At 42.8% G+C, this 14,492-nt stretch overlaps 1 protein-coding gene across 1 annotated transcript; it reads left to right on the forward strand.

The window, feature by feature from the left end:
- Positions 1–1,346: 1,346 nt before the first annotated feature.
- Positions 1,347–13,379, forward strand: KCNV2 (potassium voltage-gated channel modifier subfamily V member 2). Its single transcript, XM_007969374.3, has 2 exons — positions 1,347–2,931; positions 12,779–13,379. The coding sequence occupies exons 1-2, from the start codon at positions 1,576–1,578 to the stop codon at positions 13,058–13,060; spliced, it is 1,638 nt and encodes a 545-aa protein (XP_007967565.1). The 5' UTR covers positions 1,347–1,575; the 3' UTR covers positions 13,061–13,379.
- The last annotated feature ends 1,113 nt before the right edge of the window (positions 13,380–14,492 follow it).

The following is a 14,492-nucleotide window of genomic DNA, read 5'->3' on the forward strand; positions in this document are numbered from 1 at the left end:
GTATCTTGAACATGTATAAAGTGTTATACATAAAAGGTATTTGTTGCATAATTGTCTATAAAAGCAAAGGTAGAAACATCCTGAATGTCTGTTATTAGGAAATTGCTCAGTGGCTATTTTTAAAATAAGGTAGATTTTTGTGTTCAAATATGAAAACATCTTTTATACGGTCAACCGGAAAAGGCAAAGTATATAGCATTCTATAATTTCTATTAATAATGAAGAGGTATTGACATGATGGATAAATGTATTGACATGGTGGATGCTTGTATATGTTTAGAATATTTCTGGAAGGATAGCCAAAAGGTAGTAATAGTAGTTGCTTCCTTGAGGTACACCTGATGGCTTGAAATTATGGTTGGGAAAGACATAAACTTTCTACTGTAATATGCCTTTCTACCTTAAAAAATTTTTTTATCATGAATTTGTATTAGCTATGCAAAATAAATTGAATCAAAAAACCTATTCTCTGCTCAAAGTAAATCCCTCCTGCTCCTCTGCTCCCCAGTATTTTTTACTACATCTTTTGTTATCCTTGCATGTTTATATCCCCAGGAGTTCTTTGAGTGCTACAACTGTGTGTCCATCGTGTTTGCATATCCAGCATTTGCACGGTGCCTTAATCATGAAAAGGGATTGTTTTAAGTGATGTTTTGAAGGATGAAGAAGACCCTTTTTTTGGGTGGAAGTCAGGCTCCCTTTAAATATGACCGAATACAGTTGAGCAGGGTTGCAAGGCCCTAAAACATCTTCCTACTATTCCTGGAATTCAAGGTAGAATTCTTGAAACATCCCTATTCTTTAAGAGAAAGGGATGAGACAAAAAGGAGAGAGAGAGAATCTGAAGCTGACTTAAAGATCTGACTGGACTTCAGAGCAGTGCCCCAGGGAGAAACCATCTGGGAAAAAAAAAAAAATGTGATCATGTGAATAGACAAGAAGGAGATGGCTTTAGATCTTATATGCTCTAAACAAAGAGTTATGCTGAGAGGGAAACTGACTTGTCATGAAGTCAGCTTTGCTCTGTTGCTATTTGTCATCCCTGCTAATGGTGAGTTTACCTAGGGCAGAGGCTACCGTCTGAATCATGAAGCTGAAGACACAGGCATCTGTATTCTAAAGCTAATTCAGTTGATTTCATCTCAGCACACATACACTGAGCACTTCCTAAGAGCAAGGTTGACTGACATTTTTATTAGCAATAATCGCTGCCTTCTTCTGATTCTTTAGAGATTTAAGACCACATAATCGTCCTCTACGTCACAGGGTCAAGGGAGTGGGGGAGGAAATGGGCTAAGAGGTTCTAAATCCCTCGTAACACTTGCTTCTTCCCAATCAGCAAGATTAGAGCAGTCAACAGCTGACTGCGTTCAGACCCTGCAGGCTGGGCTGGCCTGTCCGGGACCTGAGGAGGGGCAGCTCCGGTGGCAATGTCTGGGCCCCTAGGTGTGCTGGTCCAGGCTGGCCTCTCTAAGACAGTGCAGGCCACGTGATTCATCCTCCTAGAGGCAGTGAGCAGGTTAGGGCCCCTACGACAGCCGGGAGGAAAAAGTAAGGAGTCCACTTTCCGCAGCCATGCTGAAACAGAGCGAGAGGAGACGGTCCTGGAGCTACAAGCCCTGGAACACCACGGAGAATGAGGGCAGCCAACACCGCAGGAGCATTTGCTCCCTGGGGGCCCGTTCTGGCTCCCAGGCCAGCATCCAAGGCTGGACAGAGGGCAACTATAACTACTACATCGAGGAAGACGAAGATGGGGAGGAGGAGGACCAGTGTAAGGATGACCTGGCAGAGGAGGACCAGCGGGCAGAGGAGCTCACCACCGCCAAGCCTGAAAGCCCCAGCGACCTTCCGGCCCTGTTGTCCACGCTGAATGTGAATGTGGGCGGCCACAGCTACCAACTGGACTACTGCGAGCTGGTCAGCTTCCCCAAGACGCGCCTAGGTCGTCTGGCCACCTCCACCAGCCGCAGCCGCCAGTTAAGCCTGTGCGACGACTACGAGGAGCAGACGGACGAATACTTCTTTGACCGCGACCCGGCCGTCTTCCAGCTGGTCTATAATTTCTACTTGTCCGGGGTGCTGCTGGTGCTCGACGAGCTGTGTCCACGCTGCTTCCTGGAGGAGCTGGGCTACTGGGGTGTGCGGCTCAAGTACACACCGCGCTGCTGCCGCATTTGCTTCGAGGAGCGGCGCGACGAGCTGAGCGAACAGCTCAAGATCCAGCGCGAGTTGCGCGCCCAGGCGCAGGTGGAGGAGGCAGAGGAGCTCTTCCGCGACATGCGCTTCTACGGGCCGCAGCGGCGCCGCCTCTGGAACCTCATGGAGAAGCCATTTTCCTCGGTCGCCGCCAAGGCCATCGGGGTGGCCTCCAGCATCTTCGTGCTCGTCTCCGTGGTAGCGCTGGCGCTCAACACCGTCGAGGAGATGCAGCAGCACTCGGAGCAGGACGAGGGCGGCCCAGACCTGCGGTCCATCCTGGAGCACGTGGAGATGCTGTGCATAGGCTTCTTCACGCTCGAGTACCTGCTGCGCCTCGCCTCCACACCCGACCTGAGGCGCTTCGCGCGCAGCGCCCTCAACCTGGTGGACCTGGTGGCCATTCTGCCGCTCTACCTTCAGTTGCTGCTCGAGTGCTTCACCGGCGAGGACCACCAACGCGGCCAGACGGTGGGCAGCGTGGGTAAGGTGGGTCAGGTGTTGCGCGTCATGCGCCTCATGCGCATCTTCCGCATCCTGAAGCTGGCGCGCCACTCCACCGGACTGCGCGCCTTCGGCTTCACGCTGCGCCAGTGCTACCAGCAGGTGGGCTGCCTGCTGCTCTTCATCGCCATGGGCATCTTCACTTTCTCCGCAGCCGTCTACTCTGTGGAGCACGATGTGCCCAGCACCAACTTCACCACCATCCCCCACTCCTGGTGGTGGGCCGCGGTGAGTACCTTGGCCCTGGGCTTTCCCATCCTCTTCCCCAGCCCAGTGAGCTGCTCCTCCCTTCCCTGGTTGTCAGCCACCAGGCTCTGGCTTCTGATCCTCTTCTTCCTCCTCACCCCCAATTGCTGCATACAGTTAACAAAACGGCAGTGGATGTCAAAGTGTTGGAAAGACAATCTCAGAATTTCAGTAAGTAACTGAATTTGACTTAGTCGTAGAAATCTCCAAATCTACATTTAGTCTTTAAACCTTTGAAAGACAGATTTTAAGAAGATTCGTCATTGTTACTGTTATTTACCATTTATTGAACATCCAGTGTCCTAAATGGTTTACAAAGCTTACCTCATTTTGGCATCACAGCCTTGTGAGATGGTTATGACCACCATTTTTGTTTAAGGGGACAAGCAGAAATGGCTTCAGTTTTTGAAAGAAACTGTAGATTTATGCAGAGAAGGAGGTGAGACTTGGCTGAACCCTGTCGATCCTAACTGAAACCCCACCACCTCTGGTTCCAGTTAAATCTGAGTGTGGAAAGAAGCATCTCAAACTGAAACTTGCTCTAACTTCCCTAAAGTTCTTTCAGGACCCAGTATTATTGCCCCATCTTACAGTTAGTGAAATTGAAGTACAGAGAGTTTGAGTGTGGACACACAACTAGAGGTGGCAAAGCCAGAACTGAAACTCAGGCCTGTCCAACCGCAAAATCCATGCCTTTCCCACACCCAAGCACTGTCTCTTTCAAGTTTTAGTTCTTTTGCATGCATTGCTGAATTTGTACAGTTAGTATAATAGTTATTTTTTGTCATTGTTTTCTTTGGCCTTTGCCTTTTTATAACTTGTCCTATTTACTCAAAGGTCTGTATTTTGAGCTATGGAAGCTGAATCCCTGGAAATAAATGTTAATCAGGTCTTCTGAGATCAATGAATAAGTTGGCATATATGAAGGAAAGAATTGAATGTATAGTTTCCTTAGTTTCCTTTTTAAAAGTAGATTGTAATACCTTTAAAGACATTAAGCAAATATAGCCAGTTTTCCCGTGTCAGAAGGTAGATATTTTCAATATTAACATTGTATATGTCATAACCCACAGTCTGGTATGCACTTCTGAGACACACAAGCCCAAGGCCACTGACAGTGCAATGTAGCTTGATATAAGATTTAGAAAACCTGATTCTAGGCTTGGCGCGGTGGCTCATATCTGTAATCCCAGCACTTTGGGAGGCCGAGGGGGGCGGATCACCCCATCAAGAGTTCCAGACCAGCCTGACCAACATGGAGAAACCCCATCTCTACTAAAAATACAAAAGAATTAGCCGGGTGTGGTGGGGCATGGCTGTAATCCCAGCTACTTTGGAGGCTGAGGCAGGAGAATCGCTTGAACCTGGGAGGCAGAGGTTGCAGTGAGCTGAGATTGCGCCATTGCACTCCAGCCTGGGCAACAGGAGCGAAACTCCGTCTTAACACACACACACACACACACACACAGAAAACCTGATTCTAGTCCCAGATCTGCCAATAATTAACCATGACCCTGAATAATTAACTGTGAAACCTCAATCCCTCACTTGCTGTTCTGCTTTCTCACCTCTAAAAGGGGAGGTTGGACATGTAAAAGTATGCAGTTCAGTGAGTCTTCCTTCCCTTGAAAGCAGGGAGCTCATATGTATAGAGGATATGTGAGCTTTCTTCAGTGGCAGGATGACACGAGGCCCTTCTGAATGAGCTAGCCAAATTCTGCTTCTCTGATCATATTCCAAGTGATGAAAGGTCATCCCCATAGTAGATAAACTATGTGTACAGATGAGGCTCATGGTCGATGATTTGTCCCCAGCAAATGACATTTACTTTGGAGGTGACTAAAGCAGGAAAGCAGAAGAGTAAATCCACACGCTGATGATATGATACAGCACCTGAGAGTCAAATTTCTATTCATCTAAACATCTTTACAGGCTAGTGCATGTAGGCAGTGGACCTAGTACCCTCTTTGATACTGCAGTTGTAACCCACAAAAGGTTTTTCAACCTTTTGTATATTAACAAATACTTTGATAAAAGTTACGTTACTTTCAAAGGGATATGGCTAGAGAAAAAATTTTAATTAAAATAAAATAAAGACTAATGTTACTCACGTTGTATTTTTACCAGTAAATTTTCTTTGAACTGAATACCCATTGATCTCACTTAAATTTCTGATCTGTTTAATGTACAATGAAGTCTAAACCTTTCGAATTATCGCTTATGTTAAGTGGCATTATTTAACTCAAAATCAATGTTTTTTATAAGTTTTACAAAAATTGAATCACCAGTTTTTATCAATAATAAATGTTACCAACTATTGTTCTTATCTGTATGAATTTCCTTTTGAAGCTATTATCGCTATCAGCCACTATTTTCACAGGCCAAATTCTGCACTTTCCAACCATCCCATTTATGAACCTTACCATTTACCAATGGTCTTTGTTCATTTTATTCTGAAAATTATTTATACCAGTAAAATTTGTTATAAATTAGATAAAAGACTGATCATTTGTATTTATTTCCAAACTAATCTATGAAAAACAATGGGAGCAATTGCCCTTAAATATTCTAAGACCACTCTGTTCCCCAGGACTGCTATGTTATTAATCTAGTTCTTCTCTACACTTATAACTATATTGCATAATACAGACTAAAGGTTCATATTCTCAGTAGAGCAAAGAGAAAAGAACACTTTGAAATGATGTGGACAAAATGTCTTGTTTCCAATATGTAGATGCAAAGTGAAAAGAAACAAAATACTAGGACCAATTTTTCATGGAACCTACAAAAATTCACCTCATTCATTCATTGAACAATAAGTTTTTGAGCACCTCCAATGTGCCCAGTAGTATTCTAAACACTAGGGATACAGGGTAGGAGAAGAAAAAACAATGAAGTTTTTTTTTCTTGCGGAGCTTACATTCTAATGGAGGATGACAGATAATAATTTCAGGTATTGGTATAGCTTGTGTGGGATAACAGGGTTCAGAGTGGTTAAGGTGGTAGAGTCTGTCTTTAGTGGGATAGTCAGAGAAGCTCTATTGGAGATGACATTGGGATCAAGTTTGAAAGATGAAAAGAGACTCATCCAAATACACCTGACTAAACAGATATGACAATCTGAGAAGACAATTCCTAAAAGTAATTGATCTAGTGGTTTCTAAGCATTTTATTGATCATGCATCTTATTTTTAAAAATTTGGGACACATACCCATGATAAATGTGTATTTATTTATAAACAAATTAGAAGTTATTTATTGCTATAATAATGATGCATCACAAACCATCCTGAAACTCAATGGCTTAAAACATCAAGCATTTATTTAGCTCATGAATTTAAAAGTCAGCATTTACTCTGATTTCAAATAGAAGGTTCTTCTCTTTCATGAGGCTGTTGTTACTCATCCACATGCCTGATGGTCAGCTGGCATGAAGAGAGAGACTAGTCCACTAGCAGACCTCTGCATTCCTCTAGCAGACCCTAGCAGCCACAAGTCCATGGCTGTGGCAAAGAATAAGAGAGAATGCAAGCCCCATCACGCAAACACTTCATAAGCTTCTGTTCATGGCATTTGCTCAGTCCATTGGCCAGAGTAAGTCACATGGCCAAGCCGCAAGTCAAAGGGCAGGGCAGCTTAGCCCACCCACCATAGGAAGGCATTGCAAAGTTATATGGCAAACAGCTTGGATACAGAAAGATGTAAAGAATTAGTTCCAATAATTCCAATAGTTCTTTCTCCTGCAGTAATATATAACTGCTCAAATATATTATACATATCAGAAAACATATACTCACAAATTGAAACTTTAAAGATGAGATAAAGAAAAATAGAACTGGCATTTTATTTCACCATTCTGGGGCTGTATCCTTTGTGAAATATTCATCCCACATTACAGAGAGTTTCTCTTATCCATTGTTTTATGTATTTTTCGTACTTTCAGACAACGCCAAATCTGACTTGCTTTTAATAACCTTTCTTCTCTCTATGCCAAGGATCCTGCAAAACTTTCTCTGTAACTCAAGTCAGGGATTTAAGAAAAATACAGTAATTTTCATTATTGTGAATTCTCCTGCAGCTGCAAAACAAATCCCTCCTGGACACTTATGTCTGCAAATGTTCATGTATCAGGATGTAAGATAGACCTGTCTTTTTCATCTGTCAAATGGAAGTTATTTGCGAGCACTAATGTAATAGGAAACATATGTAAACTGCTAGCCTGTAGTAAGTCTGCAATAAATAGAAGCTACCATACCTGACTAGTTGATAGTCTTTATCACATGGAAGCAATAACCTTTGCTTCCACATTCATTTGGGAAGAAAATAAAACAGAAATGATTCTTTTTCTACTGAGGAAAAGAAAGAGCCTATAAAACATACAAAAAGGTCAGCTGTTCCCTCACGGGAGAACTTCTGAGAGTCCAGATAAACAGGCCCACGTCTAAAGCAGCTCCAGCCATCTTGGGGCTCTCTGGATCGCCTGGGGGTAGGAAATGCAAGGCACAGCTAAACAAGAACAAAGGGCTCTATGATGAAGCTGTAATCATTGGCCTCCTCTGTGGGTATGGTTTTTTCTTTTTCTTTTTTTTTTTTAGCCTCAACATATTACCACATTTTTTTTTTCTTTTTTTTTTTTGCAGGGGTGGTGGTGGGGGGTATGTTTTTAAGTAGAAAAGAATAAGTAGATTTTGAATGAACCACTTTCCTTCTGAGTTTTCCAGGGCAAGTTAAAGCTGTAGAAACCAAATAGGAAACTATGGCATGAACTCATTCCTTCAAAACCTAACTTCTCAAAAAGAAAATTTATCTCTAGTTGAGGCACCAGATAATTTTGTCCCAGAGACCTTGTTCCCATCTTTGTTTTCCTAAAGTATGCTTTCATTACCTTGCCAATAGGTGGCACTTACAAGATCACTGAAATTGTTTTATTTTTGTTCATTGATTGCTTTGAGGAAACCCATCTGAAAAATAAATTAGGTTGCAGTTAGGAAAACGGATACCAAGGTGAATATTTCAAACAGGGAATTTAATACAGGGAAATAGACAGTTGTTAGAAGACTAGAAGAAAAAAAAAAAAAGACTGGAAAAGCAGAAAGAGAAAACTGAGATAATCCAGAGATTGGTAACTGCAGGGAATAGCTATTGGCCCTAGAACTGGGAGAATAAATGGGAAAAGGTATTGTTACCAGAAGCTGAGTCCAGAGGAAGGGCCTCTGTGTAGCTGTTGCAGGGACTCCTAAATTGGCACAATGAGGCTGATGTCGGGAATGCCAAAAAATGCCTGAACCATAGCTATTGGCTGCAATTGGAGGAATGACAGCAGAAACCAGAGGCAGGATTAGAGAGCCTTATGTCCTCGTACCATCTTCCAGTCTCTTATAGGCAGAATGTAATTAGAAGACAGTGGGCAAGAGAATCTGGGAAATGTAGTTTGCAGACTCCCAGTTCTGGAATTGTAGAATGAAATACAGAAGAGTGTCAGGCTTGGGACTAAGAGACAACACATAAATATCTGGCACAGAAAGTAGTAGAGTTCTAGCTCCTTCAGAAATAGCACAGGAGCTATAGACAGGGTAAAGGCTCTTAGGCATTGTTACTACTTTTGATCTTATGGATTCCCAATTTTGGAGTGGTCTCCTTTTATGTGTTTAAAGTATGTTCCTTATGTTAGCCAATATGGCATGAGTGGAACATGACAGAATTGTTGAGGGCAGGGAGAAATGCAAGGAAGCTGAGGACGTGGAGAACATCATTACTGTGCACCTTTCTGTGGATAGATTAATAGATCTCAAACTTACATTTGTGGTTTTGCTTTAGCTGTGCACACCTACCCCTTATTGTACCATTTACAAACATGTCAGAACTGTAATATACAGATGAGGGTGGTGGTTCTCTTGAAGGTAGTCACCCATGACCTTGTTCTAACAGTGCTTCCACTGATCAAGACATTCTTTGAATTCCGTGAGGAATTACCTTCAGAGTTTGTGACACATCCACTTGCTTCTTTGTAATGTTGCTAAATCTTTATCTTTTTAAGGCTAGATTCAATATTTTAAAATAGTTAAGACACTTTATCGTTTAAGATTGACACTTAGAGTAAACCATCAAGGTGAATATGACTGCTTGCTGCCACTGAATCCACTGTGCAGATTATAATTCAAAAGAGGAATTCCAAACATACTTGTAACAATAGCATGAGTAAGCACAGCCTGTGAAGCTGAATCCCTTGAAGGACAACATGTATTGAGGCTTATAATAATTTTATCCAAAAAAGGTCCATCTTCACCACCTCTAATTCCTTTGGAAAACAGAGTGTGGTTTTGAAAAAGAAGTTTTATTCCCTAGGATCATAAATTCCTGAATGCATGTACTAGTGGGTGCCAAGATTTATTCTATTCCTTGTTCATTACGAGGGAAACAAACTTGCCTTGTTAAATGAGAAATCCAAGTATTCTGAAGTTTTAGAGAAAAATTTGATGCTTATCCTCATAATATTTGGCAGGCCAGGATTTGCTGTTAAGTGAGTAAACTGCCAGGGGAAGGTCACATTCTGGCTTTGGGACCCAAAGCTAAGGACAATATGTACGTTTACAGCAGAATGGTTAGGTCTCCAGTTTGCAGAGAGTTGCTGAGCTAGCCAGTTTTCTTCAGGATATTAAGATGGATCGTGGAAATTTTGGTCACATTTCCAAACCCAACTCCTGCTAATGTGACAACTCATTCTGTGAGGTCACTTGGGTCAGTCTGGGGCCTTCAGCTTTTAATTCCCATCTAGGGAGAAACGGCTTGGCCTATGGAATGTGGAGAAAATGTTCCCCAAAGCCAAGGAATCCTGAGTTCCTCCTGGAGCCAAGGGGCAAGAAACAGATCACTTGTTGAGTCAAATTGTTCACAAAATAGACAACACATAAATTAACTGTACATTTTGAACAAATTATTGGGGACCGGTCACACATATACTCCTAGCAGAAGAGATCTTTTCTCTAAAAATAGAGATTGAAGATATACAAAAATATTTGGACCATATTATGCACATCAAATATTTATTCTTCTTTAAGCCAATTCTCTTTGCTTTTGACTTTTCACTCAAAGTTCAGCCAAAAAAAGAAAAAAAAAAGAAGTTTGGCTTAAGGGTAAAGCAAAGCCAGTGTGCAGAATGTTCAAAAGTTGAAAATAAGCAGTTTGTCTTAATCATTTTCTTCCTCCGTGTCTTCCTGCCCTCTCCCATCCCTGCCATCCTGAACCCTTAAGTGACTTGTTTCCTCCAAGGCCTCTGCATTGGACTTCTGTGGATGTCTCATGTTCTAAACCAGGGGTCCCCAATCTTGGGGCTGTGGACTGGCACTTGTCTGTGGCCTGTTAGGAACCTGGCCACACAGCAGGAGATGAGTGGAGGGCCATCAATCATTATCGCCTAAGTTCTGCCTCCTGTCAGATCAGCCACAGCATTAGGAGTGGGAACCCTATTGTGAACTGCACATGCGAGGGATCTAGGTTGCTTGCTCTTTTTGAGAATCTAATACCTGACAACCTGCGATGGAACAGTTTCATCCCGAAACCATCCCCTCCCCCAACCCCGTCCATGGGAAAAATTGTCTTCCACAAAACCAGTCCCTGGTGCCAAAAAGGTTGGGGATCGCTGTTCTAAACTATCTCTTCCTGCCATTCACTCCTAAATCCAAACTCCCTTTAGGCCTCCTCCAGGGAAAGTTGACTAAACTTTCATCCAGACGTGTGAGTGATGGTGTTAGTGACAAATGAAAGTTATTGTTCAGCTTACACACCCGGAGAGAGATTGGCCTAGGGTTCTTTTACTTTTGGGGTGGTCAATGACAAGAAACACCCACTCAGGCAAACAAGAGGACTTTGAGATTAACCGACAATCTCACTTTATCACTGCCTCACATCACCCCTTAGTCCAGAAGTTGGGAAAAGGAGATTCTCTACTGGAACCAGAGGGCAGAGTCAGGGAGGAGCTTGTTTCCACAGCCTGTGGGTCTGATAAGCATAGCATGTATAGAGTTTCTGGTGTAGAGTGTACTCAATAAATGTTGGTCTTTGCCTCTCCTCAGTGGGGGCCAGCTTCAGGATGGGGGACCCTGGGATGATATATATACTAATATTATTGCTTACACACCCTGTGCCAGGCACTCCTTCAATTCCTATAACAACTGTGTGAGGTAGATGCCACACAGGTCAAAAGCAGAAACTGAGACCAAGAGAAGTTAGGTGATCTGCCCAACTTATTCAGCGGGGAAGTGGATTCAGACCCACAAGTCTAGTGTAGTCCCTGTTTCCTTCAGCTTGTCTACACCATATTACCTCTCTTGGATGCTTGCTTGTATTCTGACCCTGCAGAAAAAGGCTGCACGACCTCTCACCAGAGACAGAGCATTGAGAGGAGGTGCATCATCAGCCCCAGAAAGGAGGGATGCCCTTCCTTTCTTCATGGGCTGGATGGAACTGTGGTTCTTATCAGTGCCCCCAGTTTTGTCCAGCTGGCTCACTTCTCCATTTCATTCTAATCAATCAACTGCACTATTCTAGGTTCGAACTAACCCTTACATCATCAAAACAAAAATATTTACACTACTAAGCTAACAGCCACCTCAGCATGGATCCACAAGATGAGCATATGCTTTACTGCCGTCTGCTGGAAAATTATGGCAACAACTACCCAAATACACAAAGCAAAGAGTGCCCCCTGGAGTTGTGCAATGCAAAAATGTTTACAACTGTGAGCAACAGCTCTGCTTGAAAGGCTTCTAGTAATTTAGCCAATACTCTGGGGATCAGAGGGAGTACATGAGGCATAAAAAACAGTCCCCAAGGAATTTTCCCAGGGTTTTCTCTGGTAACTGATAACTAGTCCCATGGGTATCTGCATTTTAAAACAGAAGCTTGTTAACCTAAATAAATCTCCAATTAGTGGGATTTAAATCAGTATGACAAGAGTAATGGGAAGTATTTCATGCAGGGGTGAACATATTTTTGGTGAGCCATGTCTTACAAAAGTCCCTTTACAAAATAATGAGAGTGTTTCTCCAGACATCTGCAATTAAAGCACCTTCATATGAAGTCTCTCATTTGAACGACAGAACAACTCTGGGAAGTGTTATAATTGTCTTCATTTTAAAGATGAGAGGAAGACAATGGAGGAGTTTCATGCCTTTTGTATGCCTGGTACTGTGTTCAGTGCATTATATTCATTTTCTTATCTAGCCAGCACAAGAATCCTGAGAGTTAGATGGTTGTCTCCTGTTTTAAATGAAAACAAAAAGAGAGGGAGAGAGAGAGACAGACAGAGTGAGTCCGAAGGTTTTGCCCGAGGTCACTTAGCTGGAAAGGGTCAGAGTCAGGACTTAAACCCAGGTCTGACTGTTCTAAGCCCAAGATTTTTCCAATACATACGGTGTACAGGCAAACCCAGGGACCCCCTGTCCTGAAGCTGGTCCCAGCTGAGTTAGGGAGGCAAAGATCATTTACTGAGCACGTTCTACACCAGGAATTTAACATACTATTTTAAATGCTCTTTACAACAACCCTTTCAAATAGGCATTACCTCCTCCCGTATCTTACATTCAAACATGCATGAGTTGTAGTCAGGATTTCAGCCAAAGTCTTTCAGCTCCATCCATAGCTTCTGTTTTTTCATGACACAGGTCCTACAGGGAGTCTTCCTGGTACCTCCTAAAGCAGGCTCCATGGGAAGCCATTACACTTCCCATGTGCACCCACAGGGAGGACACTTCTCTGCCTGCTCCTCTCCCTTTCTTCTCCTCCCCGATCTTAGTGCTAACAATTCCATCCTGCTTTCCTTCCTCTACAGGTGAGCATCTCCACCGTGGGCTATGGAGACATGTACCCAGAGACCCACCTGGGCAGGTTTTTTGCCTTCCTCTGCATTGCTTTCGGGATCATTCTCAACGGGATGCCCATTTCCATCCTCTACAACAAGTTTTCTGATTACTACAGCAAGCTGAAGGCTTATGAGTATACCGCCATACGTAGGGAGAGGGGAGAGGTGAACTTCATGCAGAGAGCCAGAAAGAAGATAGCTGAGTGTTTGGTTGGAAGCAACCCACAGCCCACCCCAAGACAAGAGAATTAATATTTTATAGGACATGTGGCTGGTAGATTCCATGAACTTCAAGGTTTCATTGCTCTCTTTTTTAAAAATAATTATGATTGACAGCAAAAGGAAATGTGAAGCAAACATACATAAAGGCCATTTAGTTCACAAAGTTCTGCCTCTAGAAATGCTCATTTTGGCCCAAACTCAGAATGTCTCCCAGTTCTCTTTCCCTGTGTTGTGTGAAACATCTGACCTTCTCAATGACATTGATATTGAAAACTTGAGAGGAGCAACAGCTTAGATTTCTCTTGTAGCTTTTCATGGCATCTAGCTCAATAAACATATCTGGACTCGAGTTGACTTGAGAAATTTTTTTTACTTTATTTATTTATTTTTAATTCTTAACTTTCCAGAGAAAGGGAGTGTTACAGCAGGAATTATACAAGCTTTGGAGTTAGACCAACCTTAGAATCCCAGAGCTACCAGCTGTATGGTTTAGGGCAAGTGCCTCTAACACTCTAAGCCTCAGTTTCTTCAACTGTAAAATGTAGGTAATACTTACCTTGCCAGCCTGAGCAACATAGTGAGACCCTGCCTCTACAAAAACTTACTAAAAATTATCTGGCTGTGCTGGCCTACACCTGTAGTCCCAGCTACTTGGAAGACTGAGGTGAGATCACTTGAGCCCAGGAGTTTGAGGTTAGAGTAAGCTATAATCACATCACTGCACTCCAGCCTGGATGACAGAGTAAGACCCTGTCTCAAACAAATGAACAAATAAATAAAACCACCTACCTTGTAAATGAGTCTGGGGATAATAGATGTGTGTAAATGCTTAATAAACGATAGCTATTAAAATGGTTTAAGTGGATGTTATCTAATGAAATCTCTAGACCATTGGTTCTCAAAGGCGAATTCATTCCCCAGAGGCTATCTGATGTCTAGAGATGGTTTTGATTGCCAATACTGTGAGGGGCAATAAGGGGGACTTCTGGCATCTAGGAAGTAGGGGCTGAGGATGTTGCTAAACATCCTACAAGGCAAAGGACAGCCCCCATAACAAAGAATTATCTGACCTAAAATGTCAATAATGTCAAACTGGAGAAACTCTTGTCTAGATTTAATATGGGAGCCCCCAGACTGGACTTGTGAAACATACCTAAATGTACTAATCCTCCCCCTTTAAAAGGAACCCCCATCTTGTCCTCATCAACTCAGGCCTCCTTTTTCTCTCTTTCCCATGAATGGAAAAAAAAAAAATATCCTACCTTCTGAACAACTGCTGTGGGCAAAAGGAATTAAATCAGTGTGGCCCTCCACTGCCACTGCTGGTGGATTAGAGAACCAGTGCCCACAGGAAATTGGTCCTTACTCTCCCTGTAAGCTTTTCCTCTTAATTTCTTTCTCCTTCCTTAGGACTACTGGAAATGGAAGTGTTGAGAATTAAAGGCTCCTTGGAACTGAGCAC

The sequence above is a fragment of the Chlorocebus sabaeus genome, chromosome 12, assembly GCF_047675955.1.
Source record: "Chlorocebus sabaeus isolate Y175 chromosome 12, mChlSab1.0.hap1, whole genome shotgun sequence".
NCBI lineage: Eukaryota > Metazoa > Chordata > Mammalia > Primates > Cercopithecidae > Chlorocebus > Chlorocebus sabaeus.